At 52.0% G+C, this 20,208-nt stretch overlaps 7 protein-coding genes across 7 annotated transcripts; 2 read left to right on the top strand and 5 right to left on the bottom strand.

Moving 5' to 3' along the window:
• Positions 1 to 954: 954 nt before the first annotated feature.
• CC77DRAFT_1064770 (Annexin) lies at positions 955 to 2,567 on the top strand (the record flags this gene model as incomplete). The annotated part of the gene is made up of 2 exons (XM_018528759.1): positions 955 to 1,006; positions 1,108 to 2,567. 2 exons carry the CDS (start codon positions 955 to 957, stop codon positions 2,565 to 2,567), a joined length of 1,512 nt encoding a protein of 503 aa, XP_018382325.1.
• Positions 2,568 to 3,304: 737 nt separating this feature from the next.
• Positions 3,305 to 4,669, bottom strand: CC77DRAFT_1011954 (hypothetical protein; the record flags this gene model as incomplete). Its single annotated transcript, XM_018523740.1, has 1 exon — positions 3,305 to 4,669. One exon carries the CDS (start codon positions 4,667 to 4,669, stop codon positions 3,305 to 3,307), a length of 1,365 nt encoding a protein of 454 aa, XP_018382324.1.
• Positions 4,670 to 6,410: 1,741 nt separating this feature from the next.
• CC77DRAFT_1023656 (hypothetical protein) lies at positions 6,411 to 7,769 on the bottom strand. The gene has a single exon (XM_018525711.1). It carries the CDS (start codon positions 7,319 to 7,321, stop codon positions 6,857 to 6,859), a length of 465 nt encoding a protein of 154 aa, XP_018382323.1. The 5' UTR covers positions 7,322 to 7,769; the 3' UTR covers positions 6,411 to 6,856.
• A 1,007-nt stretch (positions 7,770 to 8,776) lies between these two features.
• Positions 8,777 to 9,414, bottom strand: CC77DRAFT_1011953 (hypothetical protein; the record flags this gene model as incomplete). The annotated part of the gene is made up of 2 exons (XM_018523739.1): positions 8,777 to 9,164; positions 9,281 to 9,414. 2 exons carry the CDS (start codon positions 9,412 to 9,414, stop codon positions 8,777 to 8,779), a joined length of 522 nt encoding a protein of 173 aa, XP_018382322.1.
• Positions 9,415 to 12,129: 2,715 nt separating this feature from the next.
• CC77DRAFT_1011952 (palmitoyltransferase PFA5) lies at positions 12,130 to 13,442 on the top strand (the record flags this gene model as incomplete). Its single annotated transcript, XM_018523738.1, has 2 exons — positions 12,130 to 12,774; positions 12,825 to 13,442. 2 exons carry the CDS (start codon positions 12,130 to 12,132, stop codon positions 13,440 to 13,442), a joined length of 1,263 nt encoding a protein of 420 aa, XP_018382321.1.
• A 2,669-nt stretch (positions 13,443 to 16,111) lies between these two features.
• Positions 16,112 to 18,028, bottom strand: CC77DRAFT_360530 (hypothetical protein). The gene is made up of 5 exons (XM_018531372.1): positions 17,939 to 18,028; positions 17,611 to 17,753; positions 17,143 to 17,220; positions 16,353 to 17,090; positions 16,112 to 16,245 (listed from the first exon to the last, which is right to left on the bottom strand). The coding sequence occupies exons 2-5, from the start codon at positions 17,722 to 17,724 to the stop codon at positions 16,162 to 16,164; spliced, it is 1,014 nt and encodes a 337-aa protein (XP_018382320.1). The 5' UTR covers positions 17,725 to 17,753; positions 17,939 to 18,028; the 3' UTR covers positions 16,112 to 16,161.
• An 800-nt stretch (positions 18,029 to 18,828) lies between these two features.
• Positions 18,829 to 19,406, bottom strand: CC77DRAFT_360527 (hypothetical protein). The gene has a single exon (XM_018531371.1). The coding sequence runs from the start codon at positions 19,258 to 19,260 to the stop codon at positions 18,907 to 18,909; it is 354 nt and encodes a 117-aa protein (XP_018382319.1). The 5' UTR covers positions 19,261 to 19,406; the 3' UTR covers positions 18,829 to 18,906.
• Positions 19,407 to 20,208: the final 802 nt, after the last annotated feature.

Below are 20,208 nucleotides of genomic sequence, written 5' to 3'. Positions count from 1 at the left end.
TCGGGGTGCCTGGCGTTAGCGATCTAAGATGGTGTGCAGTAATCCGATGTTGTTGGTGGAGAGACGAAAGGGTTGCCGATCGTTTTCTCGAAGCCGCGACGTGACATAAGCTTGGCACAACCGTGCGCCAGCGTGACGGCTAATGGAGCGCATCGTGACCTTGTGAAGCGACCCTGCGGAAAGCGCTTACATATCATCGTATCTTCAGTCACTCTGAAGAGGATATGATAACATTTACCAACAACTACGCCGCAGCGCTTTGCTCAGAGTCCGTCAGGGGTATCCACAAGGGGCTATCGCACGATCATAACGATGCAGATATGAACAGATGCGTGAAATGCATGTCTTGCACACGCTATTCTTTGTGCAAGGGTGGCATCTGACGCCGTAGTGACTTTGCGAAGCACATGGCGCGTAGATTGCCTTTGCAGCATAAGTCTGTTCTTATGAAATATGGCTGAGCCACAAGCTTATCAATGGTGTATGTGGCTTCATTACAGTGCGATCCCAACTTCGACTGAATTGATTCGCCCATTGTTGCACTTCAGAGGCTGTGTTGCGGCGACATGTCTTTTTTCCTTCCTTATTAGCGTGCATCGCCACGAGCAACGACTCCGCTAACATGGAGCTAACGTCAGTTGGGCATCCGACAATGGCCGCCTTACCAACCACACGGCAGGTGTTCGCATTCCAGCGACTAAGTTCAATGGCTGGTGAACGCCAAGGAGATTGTTCGTCATATGAGCCAAACTAGTTCTTGACATTACCCCACCACTGGCAGGGCTGAGCGGTAAACTCAGCCACTGTGACTTCTGGCGCAACCATTCTTTAGGGAGCAGGCAGTAATCTCCCCCCCTCTCTTTTCCAAATCACTTGCCTTGTCCGGGTCGCACATCGATCTTACCTACTCTCAGTGCTTACTCCTGCAACACCTTGCCGGAATCACAGCTGAAAATGTCCTACAACTACAACCAACCAGGCGGTTATCAGCAGCCGTATCCGGGCCGTAAGTCGTCAGGCCCTCACCTCACAGCCCGACGATCGTTGCATCCTTCATGGCTTGCGAGACTTGGCGCTGATTCCTGACCCTGTACTAATATCTTACAGAAGCCCCGCCGCCCCAAGGGTACGGTCAGCATCAACAATATCAACAACCTCCACAGCAAGGCTATCATCAACCGCCACCAATGCAAAATCAACAGTACGGTGGCTACCAGCCACAGCAAGGCTACGGCCAGCAACCACCGCAAGGTCAATATGGTGCGCCGCCACCGAACCAGTATGGCGGCCCGCCTCAAGGACAGTATGGAGCTCCCCCACCGCAGCAAGGATACGGCGCTCCTGGACAGTATCAACAGCCACCGCCAGGCCAGTATGGTCAACAACCACCCCCGGGACAATACGGACAACCACCACCTCCAGGACAGTACGGCCAGCAGCCACCTCCAGGACAATATCAACCTCCGCCTGGTCCACCACCAGGCCAGTATGGTGCGCCCCCGCCACAGGGTCACTTTGGAGCTCCACCACCTCAAGGACAGTACGGAGCACCACCTCCTCAAGGACAGTTCGGCGCGCCCGGCGGTTTTGGCGGGCCACCAACGCAGCCTTCTCTCGGCTATGGTCCCCAGCAGGTAGCCAACATTGACGTCAGCAGAGACGTCGAAGCCGTTCGTAAAGCGATGAAGGGATTTGGAACAGACGAGAAAGCGCTTATCGCAACACTAGCGAAGAAGGATCCTATGCAAATCAACACTATCCGGACACAGTACGACCAGCGCCTGATGCGAAACATGGTCCAGGATCTAGAGAAAGAGACCAGTGGTTACTTCGCAAAGGGATTAGTTGAAATCGCACGAGGACCTCTAGTATCTGATTGCTACAACCTGATGGAGGCTATGAAAGGCATGGGCACGAAAGAAGTCATCCTAGACGATATTCTCATCGGAAGAAGTAACGCCGACATAAATGCCATCAAGCAGAAGTACCAGGAGTTATTCAAAAGGCCGCTCCAGAAAGATCTCCAAGGCGACCTCAGTGCCGGAACTGAGCAAATGTACGACATGATTGTTGCCGCCCGCCGCGCAGAAGATTCTTACCCTGTCAATCCGCAAGAAATCGAGCAAGCCGTCACCGACCTTCAGGCCGGCATGGGTGGCTTTGCTAGCAAGAACGTTCCTCAAGTTTGCCAGATCCTTACCAGCAAGAATGACGCTCAGCTCAAGGCCATGGCGAACTCCTACCAGCAACGATTCCACAAGTCGCTCGACAGTGTGCTAAAGTCTGCGTTCTCTGGACACATGGAAGACGCACTACGTCTGCTTGTGCACCGTGCTACCAACCGACCCGAAGCTGAAGCTGTCCGCCTGGAGGAGTCGATGGCTGGTTTGGGCACCAAGGACGAGATACTCGTACAACGTGTCGTTCGCTGCCACTGGGATCGAAATTTCATGAACGCTGTTAGCAACGCGTACAAGCAGGTCTACAAAAAGGACCTGGTCAAGCGGATAGAAGGGGAGACTCGAGGTGATTATGAGAAGCTTATGGTTGCTTGTGTGAAGCCTTGAAGTACAGTAGAGGAATGATGAGAGTTGGGTTGGATCGTATGATATCACTTTTTCCTTTCTTGGTTCTTCGGCCTGACGGTGGAAACCTCGGGCGTAGAGACGATAGTAATCTCAATACGTCACTATTGACTTCCATTCCTAAGCCCTAGATTCCCATTCCCCCTCAATTTAAGTTTCCGAGTTTCACGCTTCCACTGCATCCATTGACGCTCATGTTACTTCTTGTCCCCGCTTTCCTTCTGTTCGCCTCCATGTGTTCGTCTTCGCTCATCTGCCAAACGAGCTGCTTCATACATGCCCCACGTCCAACCACACATAGAGCATTTGCTCGCCCCGGCGACGAGCCATACTCCTACATTCATGCCGCATGGACAGGTGTATAGACCGGGATTTGCAGGCATTGTCGCTTTTGGATGTCAGGTGTCGAAGAGAAGAAGATGATGGAACGAATTGATTCTAGTGATGGGCTGCAAGACTTGACTATCAAGTATGTGGGTTTCAAGCTAAAGTTAGTGTGGTCGTTGCTGTAACTGGGAGACCAAGGAAATGTTTTCAAGCGGCTTTGTTGTGGATGTGAGGAGATGGTCTGTCTACTCTCTGGTTTTACGTTGCCTAGTACGTGTTGGCCGTCGATGAAAGAACAAATCACGATTATCCATTCACATTTACAGTCAGGATAAATAGTACATTGTGGTATAAGCTATGTGATTCACATATTGCCACGATGTTTGTATAGACTATCTCTGATACGGCGGTGGTTGGTCTGCTGCAAATCCGTTTGAACCGACGTCACGCATCATCAGCTCCAACTCAAAGCTCTCCTCCGAGCCGCTCGCCGGCGGAAGCTCTTCTGGTGGTCCAAGATGCCCACCAGGTCTTGTCATAGGCTCGATAGCCACATTGTCCACGTCAACCTCATGTTTGGATTCCTTACCCACACATTCGAGCAGGAAATCATATTTGACATCATAGTGGAGTGCTACACCGTACGTGCTGAACGTCGGGGGCACAATATTGTTGATCTCGAAACCTTCCAAAATGGTGTCCGAAGTGATTTCTATTCCAGGTTTACTGTATCGTTGGTTGAAGAGGTCGAACTTTTCGATGCTCTGCTTCCGTACCTCTCCTTCGGGTGCCGATGCTAGTGGGACGCGGAAATTGATGTGCGCTATTGCTTGCGCGCGAATCCCGCGGAGGTACACGGGTGCTGGTTGTGTATCGCCGTCACTCAATGTTGCTTGAAGCGAGAGCTTAAGCTTGCTAGAAGCACCGACACGGTACTTCGAGGGTGAACTGAGCACTAACAAAGAGGTTGAAGAAGCCTCTTCTTCTTTGCTTCCGCCACGCAAGCCTGTCTTCAGCCGTTCTAGCGGGGCACGTCGCTCCTTGTATGGTTCTGGGGTTGATGATCGCGACTTGCGCTCGAACCGTACTGGTTGTGCCGGCACAAGTGCAGTGACGGGCAGCAGACCCTGTTCCGGTACTGAGGGACTGAATCGTAGCTGGTGCACGACGACAGGATTGAGCGTGAACGAGGCATTTTCCGTGACGTACTCTGCTCGCAGGAAGTACTCGTTACAGATAGTACTCTCGTTCCACCAAAGCGACGGCGGAAGCGGATGACACCTATCGTACTCGAAAAGAACATCCTTTTTGAACGGCGCGTTGTTTTGAAGCTTCGCATCATTTTCGACTGCTTCCGGAAACCGAAACTCGAACGGGTACTCTATCCGTGAAGGTGGACAGGTCGCGCTGGGCGTTTGTCTCTGCGATAACGTTTGCTCGCGGCAAAACAGCTCCACCTCAGAAACATGTTGAATTGCAGGATTGCGTTCGTTAGAGATGCGACATGTTGTCTTGCCTATAAAGCTTATGGTGACGTATTTGATCTTGATACGTGCTTTGACGTGAACAACTCCCTTCACCAGGTCGTTGTTGGTATGGATGCTGCGACGACTCGACCTTGTGAATGCAATGGAGATAGGCCCATCTGGAGTGTTTTGACGATCTGGATGATGGTGATCGCTATAGAATTGTGGTTGAGCGATGTAACTATAGAGGAGGCGAGGCTGTGGTGCTTGACTCGCTAGTGAGTTTGCCATAGGCTATAGAGTCAACTCGACAAGATGTTTGCTGGCAACCAAGATGCTAGCAATATGTATACGGATGATAGCTCTGAGGTTTCTGGCGCTTGGCAGATGCAGATGTCAGGTAGGGCGTAGGAACTTCCTCGAAATGACATTATTACCAAGCAGAGTGGTAAGATACCCCGCTTCTGCATTACTCAGGCCAAATAAGTGACGGAAGCCAATGCACCTCTTATCCACGATGTCTCGGACCACGTCCGCCGTCACTTGAGTGCTAAGAGCGAGGTTGACTAGTTGCGGCCTCATTATTCGTCTTTGCAGAGCCCGAGCCTTCTCTCTAGTTGAGCCGAAGAAGAGACATCTCCTATACCACCGGGCGGTTTCAGCTCGTCAAAACTCCAATTTCGCAATGACTATATGAATAGCGACATTGCCGAGGTGAGGCATTGGGTAAGCACGGGTAGATAGCGAAGGGCACTGTATGTAGTTTGTTCCGTGTTGGCTGGTTTCCCTACCTAGACTTGATACGGATAGCTTCGTATTCTCGATGCCGAAGTCGCCTTGCTATCGCGGGTGATCAGAACGCAGATGTCAGCAATGATAAAACTATAGCTATTGACTCAAGAAGCTAACCGACCTTCACCAAACTCATTCTGCCGCAAAGAAGCGGGAGGATATACTTTGTGCGGGAAGGAGCGAAAATACCTGCTGAATTGGCAGGGCAATCTCCATCCGCTCAACGCGTATCACTTCTGCGCTCATAATTACTCGTCTCCAATTTCTGACGTTCTAGGTCCATTCGGCAAACTCATATCTCGCTACTACAACTTATGGTTATCCAGCCAAGAGGGGCTATGGCAAGCCCACGTGATACGACCCCACCTAGGCAGCCGCCGAAGACTCAGGCTGAGGCAGACAATGTGCCATGCAAACCACCACTGCAACGCCCTATGGTGTGCGCAATATCGTCGGGCATTATAATCCTGCATCCTTCTTACTCTCCATGTGTAGCGAGTACCGCGTTGTAAAGCAGAGCCGCACAAAAGCTACAGGGGTTGGCAAGGGCGTGCAGGGCTTTATCTCGACCTCACTCATCCTCAGACCAAAGTCTGTAGCTGACATGAGCTCCATACCAAGGCGTACAGCGGACATTTCGCGAAGGCAGACTTCTGCTTAGTGAAGAAGGGCATTACTGCGATCTTTGCGGTATTTCTCTCGATGTCGTTGCCTATAATGTGAGGCGTGTCGCGCACGCCGAGCGTCGACGACTAAGCAAGTGTGCCCTTCCTCGTCCTCCATACTGCGCATTCGAGAAACTCTAGAGCACACGAACAAGACCGAAAAAGAGTTGCTGTCATACGAAGATTGGGCTTAGACGTCAATTTAAAGTTCGCAATTGTGAAGGCTTTTACGCCTTCTTACGCCCCAAAGTCGCATAAGGGGGCCACGACAACCGACCCTGGCCCCATTCAGGGGCGCTGACCGTTTTGCGAACCACAAGCTACAGGGCAATTGTGGCAAAGGTACGAGGATGATGCGTAGCCGGCCCAATAGTGCCTCGCCCGGCCGTTAGACGCCACAACCCATCAAATTCGCCTTGGGCGTCATCATATGTCACGGCCAAAATTCCTTCGACCGGTCATCAGATTTGTTTTCTTAGGCTTCCATGTCGAAACAAGTCCAGCAGCATAGGCCATGAACGCGATCCACTGGGTGCCGATATGTGAAGCCGGAAGAAGATGACGAAGGTGTTTTATGGTATGGAGATGGTATTTGAATACGCTGACTAGTGATGCAGGGAAAGCTGATGAAAAAATGATGTCGAAAGACGCTCTACTATCATATGCCACGCTTGAACGCACAAGAAGACCGCCGCTACATGCGGAAGACGTAACATACTCTGCACCGAGAAGCTGTCGTACTCGGACAAGACCAGCGAACAGAAGAAGAAGAAAACGATCTTTCTAGAGAAAATTACAATAACACCGATTGCCCAGAAGAAGGAGAAGGAAGAGGGAAGACCAGTCTACCACAAACTCCAGCCAACACCAAATCACAGCACACTGAGCACCATATAACCATCTCGACGCATCATCACAACATGAATACCTATGTCTGTTAGTGAGGACATCATGAAAGTGGCGTAAAAAACTTACAATGTATCGTACATCTCGGGCCAATCATACAGCTCATTCTTGTGACTTATCGACGTTGAGTATTTGCGTCGTAAACGTAGCAGCAACTACTTCGCCAGTGGTTGCAGCAATTCGCGCAACCTTGGTCAGTCTTATAGCTGTTGTCGCTGCCGCATTTGCAACACTGCCAACGGTATACCGGTGGGCGCTCCGGTCGTTGGCTATAAGGGGCACTATAGGGAGTGTTGCCAGCGGGAAAAGTGATGGATGTACCAGCAGAAGACGGCTGTGTTGTGCGCCCAAAGAGATAGGTAGCAGTATCTGATGAGTATCTGTTGTTCGCACGGGTGCTTATAGTGTGAGAAGTGCGTGGATCTGGGTGGGCATTGAGTGGGTACAAGTTGTCGTGATAGTCGTGCGAGTTGCACTGCGACGTATTGTTCTGGAGAATGTAACAGTTGGGGCAATGCGGGTTGAGTGAGGCATTGTGCGGGCCGTCGCCACAGCTCTTGCAGTAGTAATAATACGACATGGTCTTTGTTGACGGTGGTAGTAGTTCTGGTAAGAAAGAGCTAAAAGCCAATCAAGGTCAAGGGAGAACAAAGTTGGAAGTGAGCTTGTTATGCTTGCCAGAGTGCGAAGGTATCTTGATAAAGATTCTCTCGAAGAGGAGATCAATCAGAAGTGTTATACTCAAGCAAGTGGTCCCTTGTGTCCTCTGGCCCGGCGTCAACACCGCCCCGCCACGAGAGAGAGTCCCTTGCCCTAGGGCAAAATGTGTATTGTGACCGCTGATGCCATTGTAGCTTCACTTCCGCCTATGAGCCCCACTCACTACCATGACGTCCTTCGTTCTAAGGGCCTTCAGCCACACGTAGTAGTAGAGAGGGACGATGGCTGAGTGCTAGAAGCATTACGCGTTTTCCGGCAACATCTACGACGATGAGTATGATGAGGGGTTTTAGTTGGATGACTGAGGATAGTGTCAAAAACCTGAGGAAGTTCGGAGCTTGAGCGACCGGAAATCTCAATGGCACGTGAGACTGCTAAGCCACATCCCGTACATCGGCTGAATCTTCGGAGAAATTCAAGTAGGCAAAAGAAGGCAAAAAAACCTGAGGACCTCATTCTAGCCTTGCAGGCCTTGTCGCCTGGTTCCATAGACCAGACCGGCATCTCCTGATGGGAACTTCTTTTACCGCCAACCTAATCGGACACAGGACACCGCCTCCTCAAGATGATACGATCAGTCAATTGGTCCCAAACATCATGATCGATGCAAAGTATGGTTTAACGCAATATTATGCCTTCGTTTGCTGGCAGAATTCTCCGTATGCGGACCAATCGCTAGGAGAGCCTTCCCAATCAGTCTCTAAGTGTCTTAAAAGAGCGTGTTTGGATTGTTTCAAAGGCCGTGTACCTGCTTTTGTATGCGAGATGGTCGCAATTTTGCTTACCGTGCGGTTCCCCTTTACAGTGGTGGAGGCATGGGACCCCAATGTGATTTCAGGACATTGTGCATAACCAAGTGGGAAAGTGGCAAGGATGCTGACAGGATGAAGTAAGCAATGACTGGGGTATTTCTATAGTGTGATAAATTGCGAACTGAACTCCAAATTCAACCGATTCCAACGAGAGAGGGCTCTTCAAAGAGGCGGCCTGCGCCAGGAAAACCGAAGCGCCGACTTCACAAACAACATTGGTGACAATAAAACCACGCGCTAAGCAGGTGCTGGAAAGGTCCGCCAAATGCTGCAGTGACGGTGCGATAGTGGAAACAGCGAGTGAAATCAAGGACCTTTAGCCCAGAATGTTACAAAACCAAAAACAGAATCGCCGACAGACAACCTGGACGGCACCGTGCAGAAGAAAAGAGAGCCGATTTATGAGACATTCGAAGAGAAGGATGCGCTCATGATGAAGTGCCGTTTAGCGAGTGCGGTGGACGTCGCATGGATCGATAATGGTAGGCGATGTACGACTGTGTCTATTTGGCTGCTTCCACTGTGCAGCCACCGCATCTTACATGGGAGCAAACGGCGCAACAGTTCTGCCATGAACCTTTAGGTCCATCACCGCAGTTCGAGCAATACCACACCACGGCACCGCCGTCCGTGGGTGCTGACGTGTAACCATGGCTCTTGGAAAGACTCAGATGGGTTTGGTCGTAGTCATCGTTGCCAAAGAGAGGGCCAATGGGGAGAGCAATGCCATGAGCGTGTAGCATCGAAGTACTCTGAGTGTTTCCTGTAAAGTGCGCTCCTGAATGCATTGAGACCGAAAGGATGTTTGCTGAAGAATCTTCGAGGCAGACAGGTACATCCTGGTCGTAATGGAGGGTTGAGTGGATGGCCATGTTGAGTGATGGTTTGGCCCTGGAAGCAACAGAGAGTAGTAGTTGAAGGAAGACTAATAGATATGGTGGTGAATTGTTTGATTGAGTTCGTGTTATATTGTGATGGAGTGGAATGTCGAAGTTCTTAAATCATACCTCTGAACCTGATCCTCCGTGATAGATGCACCGCCTTTTTCCTCTTCCAGTGCTGTGCACCGCACAGACAGTCCTCTGGTGAGACTCTCGAGGGGTGCTAGAGCCCAGATAGGGTGGCGGCCGTTGTGAGGCATACAGGCCCTAATGGGCGCAACGAAGCAAAGCCAGTGGTGAGGCGAGGAAGAACGAAGGACCTGCTGGGGTATGAGGAATCATCCACTCTGAATGGTGGTATGTTGTGAGAAACTAATGCTCGTGACGTTCATTGCGTAGCCATCACTATCCTAAGGTTCAAAGCTGTGTTCTGCAAACGCCATTGGCAGTTGACGTTGGCCTAGGGATATATGGGCAACAACAGCTGAGCGGAGCAGGTAGGTTCAAGCTACCAATCGTCCCGACTGCCCTCCTGATTACAGGTATCAGAATTGGTTCCGTTTGGATAGGACCGTCCACAACAGTTCACATGACTACCACCCAGTACCCGGGTTCATGGGCCTAGTGGCGCGAGTGGGCGTAGGGCTGCAGTACTCACAGTCGGTGTATCGCACCAAATGCCTGGTATGCCTCTCCAAGTAAGGCAGGGCTGATTTGTTGGAGCCGGCAAGTGGAGGCCTGGAACCACTTCTAGTTGAATCTCATCTTGAGCAGATGAACCATTGTGGATACCACGAAACACCAGTCTGAACCATTGCCACTACTGCGCAACTGATCTGAGAAGGCCGAAAACCGAAGGAACGACGAATCTAGGAGAAGGCCATCAACAGCTCGTTCCACCAGACGCACGCCAACGCCATCTGTTCTATTCAGAGAGATGGCGTGGACGCCAAATGTGTTGGTGGGGGTGTTCGATGAATGTACGTACAAATCACATGTGAAATCGACCAAAGACGCTTGATTGGTGCCAGGATCGTGGATCTAGACATGGAGCATGACTGTGATATTTGACTCGGCATACGTGATCCTGCCTGAACGAACATCGCCGTGGTCGGACTACATTGGGCTGCGTCGAGCTGTCGATACCCAAAGCATAGATAGGTCGGATAGAGTCGTTGTGTGCCTCAGCTGTAGGCGCAGCGATTTTGGCCAGGCAAAATCCGCTTTTTCGCTCGATTCGGCAATCAAATCCCTGAGACCATGGCTTTATTCACCTGCGTAGAGTTGGGCTTCACACGAACCGTGTGTTGCTTACGAGCCTTTGGGAGATCGAAGGATTCCCCCACAACACAGCCGTCACAAGTGTCGGCGCAGGCCATATCTGGTTGAGGTAGACGTTCGCCGGGATCCGGTGCCCGTGCTCTCAGACCAGGTATGCGACCTGTGCTCTATGGCCACTAATGGCGAGTGTGGCTGATAGCTAGCAGATATTCCCATAATGGCGCCTTGAAGGCTGCGAAGGCACCTGATGCACCGGTGTCCATCGGAGGTCTTTCTCGAGCGCTAAGGAGGGCAGTGCCAGACAGTCTGCTAGGTCTACTGCTTGCGGCGACAGGGTCCTCACCGACGGTCGTGCACGTTCCTGTTGTGGCCTACGGTCATATCTTATGACAGGTGAAGTAAGGCGGTGTTGAATTCACAACGTGAATGCGGCTAAATACAACGGTCGTTTTCCAATTAGTAGATTTTTGGACAACGATGCGGACTCACTTACAGCAGCTAGGTCCCAGCGTTTGCCAATTGCGGCCTCAACCACAAGGCTTTCTGCAAAATCTGCCTGACAAACATAAGGCTAGCCATATGGTCAGTAATGGCTGCTAGGGTTACATTGCTACCATCGGGGGGCTGCAAAAGAGTCGGATAGTCTGCTCATCATCTCATGCACGGCGCAGCGTATATAACCTAGACAAAATTGGAGCCGCATCAGTAAGAGCCGCATGGATACAAGCGCCGTGTTCTGTCTCCTGCCGTCTTCTAGTCCTGATATTTACGCATGATAGGATCATATCCCGCCGGAAACAGAAAACGGTCGTCTTTTCGGGGCCAAAAGGCGGCAGCCAGCGTGTCAAACAGCGAGGGAAGCGCGATTAAATGAGGCTCTACAAGGCTGTGTGATAGCCTCGTCAGGTCGGTCAGTGCCAATGGGTTAGCTTCTTCGGAATCCTGGGCCGGTGATACAAGTACACCGGTGGTCAGTGGTGAGATAGACGCTACAGGCCCAATACGATCAATTATGATCCTGCTCTTGCCCATTGAACACTGTAGAAGCAGGCATGTAGACGCGAATGTCAGGGAAGGCTGAGAAACGTTGTGCGGGGTGTTATCATGGGTCATGCAAGTCGATGCACGTTGGCTACTAGTGAGTAAGCAGCCTTTGCTTGGCTTGTTGTTGCTGAGAAAAGCAAAACTCATCACTCAAAGCTGATAGTTTTTCGGTCGCCAGATGGGAAAAGCATTGCGGTATCGTGAAGAACTCAATTCGGGTTGTGACGAGAGACGTTCGTGGTGTTGCGCCGATCTGTTGCTTTGTATGACGTCGGCAACTGCCGGGGTCCAGCCGATTGGGCGAAAGACACGCTACGCGTCGCTGTCGTTCATCAAAGAGGTCATTGAGATGGAGCTACACCAGACACGAAACCACAGGAGGTGGTTGTGTTAACATGTTGCTCTGTCTGCCAATTTGCAGATGACGATGACGTTCCCTGTATGCTAACCGGTTGTGAGTAGATTAGCGCCCCAACCACGTGCAATCCTGGCTGCGCGGCGTCACGGTTGCTGCTGTGCAACACCCGGGAAACGTCAGGCCTTCTCGAGGGCTTCGTCGACCACGCGTGCGACCACCGCCATACGACTACGACAATATTGCTCTATCCCTCTTCTTTTAGTCGCGCACGAGTCTGCTACGATCCCACGCGATGGCGCCCCCAGCAGTCATCGGCTCGCAGAAGCCTGGCGCGACCGATACCACAGCCATGGAACAGAAGATCGGCCAGGCCACCTCTGTTATCCTACCCCTTCTAGAACTCGGCGCGCTGGGCTATGAGACATATGTTGTTGTCTATTTGATATGCGTCCAGTATCTCATAGATCCCTCGGAAGACATCCAGCGAGATTTCGATATCCGGCCCCGGCGCTCCACGGGAATCGCACTCATTGTCGTATACGCCATCCTCCTTCTGTTCCTCATAATAGCATGGGCGCGCCTACTACAATTGATCTGGTCAAAACCGGATCTTATACCCCTCGGCGACCCGTCGCTAGAGAAGACGGATGCGAACACCAAGGGCTTCGGGTTCGATCAATACGATGCGTACATCTGCGATTATCAAGGACTGCCGTTGTGGTGTGAGAAATGTCACAACTGGAAGCCGGATAGGGCACATCACTGCAAGGAACTGGGGCGATGTGTGAAGAAAATGGATCATTATTGTCCTTGGGCGGGTGGAATCATAGCAGAAACTACGCACAAGTTCTTTATGCAGTTCGTGGCGTATGCTTCGCTGTACACAACGTTCACTTGGATCGTGGTAGCTATCTTCTTTGCAGAGAGGAATTCCAAGGTACGTGGAGAGGCAGACTGGTGTATGTTTAGCAGGCTGACATATCACAGATGGGGTCACGGCCAGGAACCTGGGTCGGCGCCCTTGCGACGGCGGTTTTGTTTAGCATCTTCACCTTCACAATGACCTGTATGACAGGCTGGAATTTGATGATAAACTTCACCTCGGTCGAAGGCATCCAACGCGGTGGCATCCACAACATTGCCTTTCTCATGTCTCGTTCCTCCACAAATCCCGATACATCTCATTCCTCAGCGAGCCCCAACACCACAAATGCACTACCTACGACCCCAACAACATCCTCCTCCAGTAAACACCACAATAAGAAATCTAGCAGAGACATGGCTGAAGAAAGAGAGCACGAGAAGGAGGATTGGCCCATCCTTACCAGCTTTACACGCCCATCGAACCGCTCGTACGTCGTAATACAAACCAAACCCATGGAACACCCGTGGTATACCACCCTCATGCAAGGTTGGAAAGATACTATGGGCGAAAACATAATCGACTGGCTACTGCCCTTCCGACAGTCTCCGTGTAAACAGAAAAGCCACAGGGGTGAGTTTGAGTGGGGCGAGGTGGTCTACGATATGGCGAAGATGTACGAAGAAAAATATCCTGGAACCAGTCTTGCCATCCTTGATAAGAGCGGGAGGTCGAGGAGGTGACGTTGATGAGCGGTAAATGCCAGCGTTGTTTTTTCCCGTTAAGCGACTTGGGCGTTCTTCGTACATTTTTTCTTTTAGGATTTGATACCCACGTATGTTGTTGGTCGCAAACTGTACATAGTAATTCGATGGAAGGAATGGAATAGATATCTGCATCATCGCTGCATGCTCTACTGAGGGAGGACGACTCCAGTCTTGCTAGATCACTGTTACCGCCACTCGATTCGGGTTCCGCATGGATGCTGAACGTCATAGGTCTACGGATTGCTCGAGACATTGTCTTCATTTACTAAAAACAAACAGCCCTGACGTTACTCTCGCGTCGTACAAAGATCACTTGCACAAGCGCGTCTCCACGTCTGCACGTGGCCAAGCTCTAGAGTCAACCCCTCTTGCGTATTCAACCAACCAAACGTATCTCTCCCATGATAGGCCCGTAAAGAATTTGGTACACGACCGCACCACCACTTAGCCGATCCTCGCATGTATCATGCAAGCACAAGTCCGATGCGGGTAATCGAAGTTCGTGACCCAAACCAAACTCCAGGCCACTTGCCCGACATCGCTAAGTACTTCATGGTACTTGTTTGCTACTGTATCTGGTACCTTAGAGGGTGTGCTGCTGGAGCCATGAATTTACCAGGGCCCCTTTGATGCGGATATGGACGTGGATGTGTAGATGCTGTTAATATATTCTAGACCTCCAACGGTACTTTCCTGAACGGGTAGGGAAATGTTTGTTTCAACGCGGGGACGTGGGCTGATCTGCTTGGTGTTGCGTAAGTTCAGATTGGCAAGATCATGATTCTGTACGAGCCTAGCATAATTTACCATGGTATGGCTCGGGGAATGACCGGAGCATCAGTATTGCCGGAGTCAGGTAGCGATGATCATCATCTTGTTCGTCACAGTCAACCCCGGAAAACTATCCTGGGCGTCAAAGTAGGATCTGCGCGAGGATGTGGTGATCGCCGTCTATCTTCTTCTAGTCTGAGACCGCATTCATCCATCGAACATCGTCTGGAAAGCGAGATTCTTACACGCCTTTAGCCGTTGAAACATTGACAGCTTTCGTGCCTATCCTGGAGCTGTGCGCTGTCTGCAAGGCTGCCGCTTTCCGGATAACCGTTGATCGTCATTTCGTTCAGGGACGTTTCATGCTACCATGGTACTATTAATGGAGAAAGCCTCCCGCAGGGTATGCGTCTGGAAAGGCGAGAGCATGGGCCGGGACCTTCCGGGTTCGATCATGTACGTGCGTTAGGCCGCCCGGTCCATAATGAGAGGTTTACAAGTTGGGTAGTTCACGCGAGAAGCTGCAAGGGTCAAGAGTCAGCTGGGTTCCTAACTATTTTTTTTACTCGCCCAGGACGTGTGAACGTTAGTCTCAGCGAAATGCGCAACAGGTGCTCTTGTGTCACACCTTCCAACGTCCATCAAGGGCGACAGGTGTAATCCCTTACAGGCCGGGCCGCTCCATGGCATCCTTGCTGGGAATGAGTTTAGAACATGGTCCTTGGTTTTCGGGAGAGTTAGTGTGGCGAGTTCCGCAGGCGAACCCTGGCTCTGATCCCCCAATGATGTGCAGTGTTTCCCGTCAAGCTGTGAGGGGTCAATCCTAGAAGAAGATCATAGCAAGGGTCTAATGCAACTTCTGACCGGACAGTGGAGCCTTCCAACAATAAAAGCCGGTTATCAATACCAAAAGCTAAGTGGAGCAGAGAAAGCGTTAGTGATAGTGGCGTCCCAGCTGTTTGACCTTGCAAGTTTGGCGAGACCAACTGATTGAGGTCGGTGGAGAACTGCTGTGTTGAGATTCGATATCACGAAACATGTCATGGCTCAACTTGTTCAGACATGTTGCCGGGGCCGTCACTTACCGAGAGCACGAACCTCGACCAAACGGCTACTGTAGCCTCTCAAGCAACACCGTTGTGTGTCATGTTTTAACTCTGGGGTTTGAAACACCGGAGCTGTCGATGGCGTTTCGAGCATGGACACTAGGTTGGGGTTCATGGAGACCAGGGGGATGTACGAACAAATTTCCGCATTTGGCCTTGCGTGCGTTATGAGACCGAATCTGGCCGTTTACTACGAGCGCAGCATTGGAGAGCGCGCTAAACATTCGATAGTTTGGTGGGCTGGATCATGATTACAGATATAGCGCCACTCACCAGTGGTGGGTTTCACCATGATTGTGACCTGGAAAGTCTCTTTCTGTGATTGCGTATCTTTAGTAAACTTTGTGCAGACAACAGGATAACGGTGAAAGATTTCATCATGGATGATATGAGAAGATCGCAATGTGATTAGACTATGTCGTAAACAATCTTGGAGGCCAAAGCCTATCGAGAAACGCAGTTGCAGTTCCCAAATGCTGCAGTCTTAGCGCAATGAATCCCCAAACTCCATTTTCCCAAAACGCTGATGTATGCTCCGTTTTGGGTCCCAGGGTATTCGACTGAAGGAAAAGTACGAGGTCGCTCGTGCGACCAGTGGATATTATGGCATCCGAAGATGCCCGCAAAACGTCAAGACTAAGCCAGCCAATCAAAGAATGAAAGTACCCAAAGGACTGCGGCCCCACCAGAACGCCGATGGCGGAAAGGGTAGCAGTTAATGTGCATGATCAATCTCGTCATCACGACGTCCGAATGGAACATTCCGGTGGGCTTGTGAAGGTAGCACTTTTGGACGATCCCCGTTACACTGAGGGACACTATGTTTCGGGACCATTGGCCTCGCGTTCCCGTTGTTCCTTTTGTGGAGCACGACGACGAGCGTTGATAAACCAGTTGGATACCTATTGTGGGTCAGCACGCTGTGGTCTAAGAGTGACACTGAAGGACAGGAGTGGCAGATGTAGTGAGGGTGTCAAAATGACCGTTCTTGCTAAGACGCATCACGTACCTGGTTGAGACTCAGCCCAGTTCTGTTGCAGAGTTCCATCTTCTGGTCTTCTGTGGGATATGGTGATGTTCGGTTGGCGGCAAACCAGTCTTTCAGGAGGTTCGTGGCCTCTTTCGGCAGGTTGCCTCGGCGCTTCCTGTTGAATGCGTTGTGATCAAGGCCAACATGCTGTTGGAAGCGAATGTCACTGTAAGATGTGTCATAGCCTTGATATCCGGCCCGAGTGAAGTAAGAATCGTTAGGTCGGTCGTATCCGCCATAGACAGCTGCTGGAGACTCATGGTAGTAGCTATGACGTGGCTCGTACATGGAGCCTTGCTGAACCATGGATTGCTGGAAAGGACTTTGTCCGATAGGTTGCGCGTAGGAAATGTGGCCTTGGGGAGCTGAGGGTGACTGGTGTCGCATGTGTGGGTTCGAAGGCATCGACTGCTGTTGTGGTGGCACATACGAGTGACTTTGGCGGTGATGCATGCCGGATCCTACAGGCTGCACTGGATGCTGCTGAAGGATGTGGGGCGAGTAGCCAGCAAGGGCTGGATCAATAGCACTGCTCGTGCGACGGACCTGCACTACAGGTGGCTCGTAGATGTCGCCGAGTGTATCGACGCGTCTTCGCTTGCTCTCAGACCAAGCTACATCGTCAAACTGGGGTTGCACATGGGGAGAGCTTTCAACCGAGTCATTCCGACGCTGGGGAGTCCGTGGTGGTGTGGTAGTCCGTGTAGTGTGGAGGAACTGGAAAAGTCAATCAAGCGATACAGAGACAATAAGCTGCAAGCCAACATACCTCGGAGAAGGAAGGGAGTTTGCCAGGAAAGTTTTGCTCGCCTGGTTGGATAGGTGGAGAGCTGCGCATGTGGTGGTTCTGTGATTCTGTCAGAGTTGTGCTCGAGGTTACAGAAGGTCGTAGTTCGTCGCGGTTGTCGACTGCATCGGCTGGAGTGATCATGCGCAAGCCGAAGTCAGGTAGCATCGCCGGACCTCGGGAAAGCGATCGGCGACGAGTGGGTAAAGAATATGAGCGTGGGGGATTTGGTGAACGGGGGTGATCGACGAATCCGCCCGCTGATATGAACGGGGGGTGGGTAGGGGGGTGATGGGAAGATGCATAAGCCGAGGGCTCGGACGCTCTTGCCCTCAAGGGTACGTTCTGTGCATCTCTGCGGAAGGGATCACAGAGTGCAGGCTCGAGGAAACTTGGAGGGGAAGGAGCGGATGTTACAAAAGAGGAAGGAGATTCTTGTTCTTGACTTACCGCAGCGACCATGTTAGCCAGCGGCCGTTCGGCAGAATGCGAGGAGTTCATCTTGCGCGAGTGCAGCGGTTCACAGTGGCGGTGCGGAATATCTTGGAGAGTAAGATATTCCATGTGTTCAACGGCAACACTGCTTAAATACTCTGCAGAAGGGACGCGTTAGCGAATAATCACTCTAGTATCAGCGTCGCCATGGTGAGTGGATGGGCTGCTTCGCTCGCCCATAGTTACTGACAGCTTGGTACCAGTCTTTGGCTGGCACCGTCGAATGCCATCGACACGAGCGGGGTCCCATAGGATGTTGGCTCAGTTGTGTGGTATTACTCACCCAGGTATTATGGTAGTGATGTAAAAATTAACTCGAAAAGGCAACCCAAGGGTCCGATGCAGGACCACTGAACCAAGAATTATATATCGCAGATATATGAGTGGTGAGGCGATGGGGGGTATTAGTTTTGGGGAGGGAGTCGGGGACAAGTGGTGACGATTGAGCCGGCGCAAGCACTCAGCGATTCGCAAGAAGGTAGTTGGGGTCGTGATGACGGGTCCGAGGTGTTTAAGAAGCAGAAGCACCGTGAGCGAAGGAGGCGTTTCTAGACTAGGAGGGACTGCAACGGGCCGTACATCAAGCATGCCCTGCGATCTTGCAGCAGTAGAAAGCGCGTCAGGGGTGATGCTGGTAGGGTCCAATGAAGGACAGACAGGCGTGTTTAGCACCACGTCTGTGTTAACTTGACAGGTGAGAGTTAAAGTTTGGTCTATATTCTCCGAGCGTGACTATGCAGGCTCTGGCCGGACGTAGGCCGAGCGTAGGAAACAAGAGACGCTCAAGCTACGCCGCAGGTTTCGAGGCACAAGCCGGTGCTGGAGTCGCGCCATCTGCTGCAGACGCCATCGAGCGTCGCCGGTGTCCCCACTACTCGCATCGTCGCAGATCTCGCTGTTTCTGACTCGGCGCAGGTAGGCGCAGGGGTGCCGAATGCCTTTCGCCCATTTTGTCGCACCCTGCCTGTCGATTACCTCATCTGCGCTCCCACACACTGGATGCCGCAGCAACCTCACAACGTTCCATTACGGCGGCGGCAGCAGGCGACGCTCACGCATTGGCCGACGTACAAGTCATGGTCTGGCGCCTCGCTGATTGCCCGCAACCACAAGTAGTAGTTCATCGACACCAGCCTCGCTATAGGTTGCTACCACTTTCCCCAGTATCAAGCCTTGCGCCCACGAGCAAAATAGGATGGTGGTAATTGCTTCGAGGCTAGCACCTTGCGCAGTCTACTAACTCTACTAACTCTACTTGCTGCTGGCCCTGACTTGAACTCTACCGGGAGCCGGTGGCACGGTACCCTTATGTTTGTTTTTGCCGGAGATATCTGAATCGACAGAACCAGCACAGCATCCATGAGCGTCGCTGCGAGGTAAGTGGGGCAGGTGCAGCAGCATTGAGGTCATGAACGCGGGTTGCACGTCTGTCGAGAGCGGAGTGTAATCCGACGTTAAGAGGTCTGTCGTGCACACCAGAGCCACGCTGACGGCGTGTATGTCACCCAGCACAAGGTACGATACCCGGCAGACAGCTGCCGCAGGACAGAACCAGGCTGGTGGCTGGCTTGGGTGGGCACTTGTGCCACGGAGTTTTTCCAGCATCCAGGAGCGGGAGGCCTTGGTGTCGTGACGGGGCACAGAAGCAGCTAGTGCTGCAGCGATGAGCTTTAGGAAGGGAGAGGGAGGCGTTCGTCTGGTGGGACAGGAATAGCAGCTAGAGCGACGACGTAGGAGAGCGGGAGATGATGCACGGCGTTCAATGCTCGGCCAGGTGCCAGGCACGACTAATTGGGGAGCCGTAGTCTGCAGACCCTGAATCAGTTGGCGAGTAGCGCATCGACAGTGCTAACGAAACATTTGATGCGTGCTGGCAAGGCAATATGCTTCTAGAGCCGTCAGTGACCATCGGCTTCAGACGAAAAGGCAGATCGAGATGACAGTCCCTGGCAATGGCAGTAGGCTGTCACGGTGGAGAGCCCCTTGGAGCGCGGGCGGATGACAGATGTCAGGCTCATGCAGACGACTGATGGTGGCATCTACGGAAGAGGTGCGACCTGGCCTGCGCCGCCATGATTGGCACAGGGATAGCTGGCACCTTCCCGCTCTCGGGGTCGCGCCTGCCCGATTTGCTGATCGCTTCCCGCTAGCCGGTGATCAGACCTCGCCCTCGCTCGACTTTCAACACCCGCCGTCTCGCGTGCCGGAACGCTGCCGTCGAAACTGAGACCTTCTCCACGCTGCCATTGTTTGGCCCTCATTGTCCTGCAACTGGACGCGACACTATGGCAAACTCTGCGCCGCCCTAACCTGCGTCTATCGAAATCTACGAAACCTTGTCGCGCGCCGCTATGGCAACCATTGCCCGTCGTGTTTCGCGCTTCCAAATTGACCTCGACGCCATCAAGTCTTTAATTTCGACTTTTGTGCCTCGACATCTCCTCCGGTACGCGCATGCCGAAAGACGGCCAAATTGCAGCGTTGCTCTTATGCTTCGGCGCCACACCGAGAAAGCACCATCCGTGTAAGCTGTTTGCATAGATGCGTCGTTTG

Source organism: Alternaria alternata (genome assembly GCF_001642055.1).
Source record: "Alternaria alternata strain SRC1lrK2f unplaced genomic scaffold CC77scaffold_20, whole genome shotgun sequence".
NCBI lineage: Eukaryota > Fungi > Ascomycota > Dothideomycetes > Pleosporales > Pleosporaceae > Alternaria > Alternaria alternata.
Note: the sequence above shows the minus strand (reverse complement) of the source record. Positions and strands in the feature narration are given on the sequence as shown.

What these genes read in the sequence shown, in the direction of transcription:
- CC77DRAFT_360527 (XM_018531371.1), bottom strand. Translation starts at nt 19,260, where the DNA reads ATGCTGGAAAAACTCCGTGGCACAAGTGCCCACCCAAGCCAGCCACCA.
- CC77DRAFT_360530 (XM_018531372.1), bottom strand. Translation starts at nt 17,724, where the DNA reads ATGGAATATCTTACTCTCCAAGATATTCCGCACCGCCACTGTGAACCG. An exon ending in AACTCCCTTCCTTCTCCGAG is followed by an intron (nt 17,091 to 17,142) that starts GTATGTTGGCTT and finishes TGACTTTTCCAG; the next exon opens with TTCCTCCACACTACACGGAC. An exon ending in CTGGGCTGAGTCTCAACCAG is followed by an intron (nt 16,246 to 16,352) that starts GTACGTGATGCG and finishes GACCCACAATAG; the next exon opens with GTATCCAACTGGTTTATCAA.
- CC77DRAFT_1023656 (XM_018525711.1), bottom strand. Translation starts at nt 7,321, where the DNA reads ATGTCGTATTATTACTACTGCAAGAGCTGTGGCGACGGCCCGCACAAT.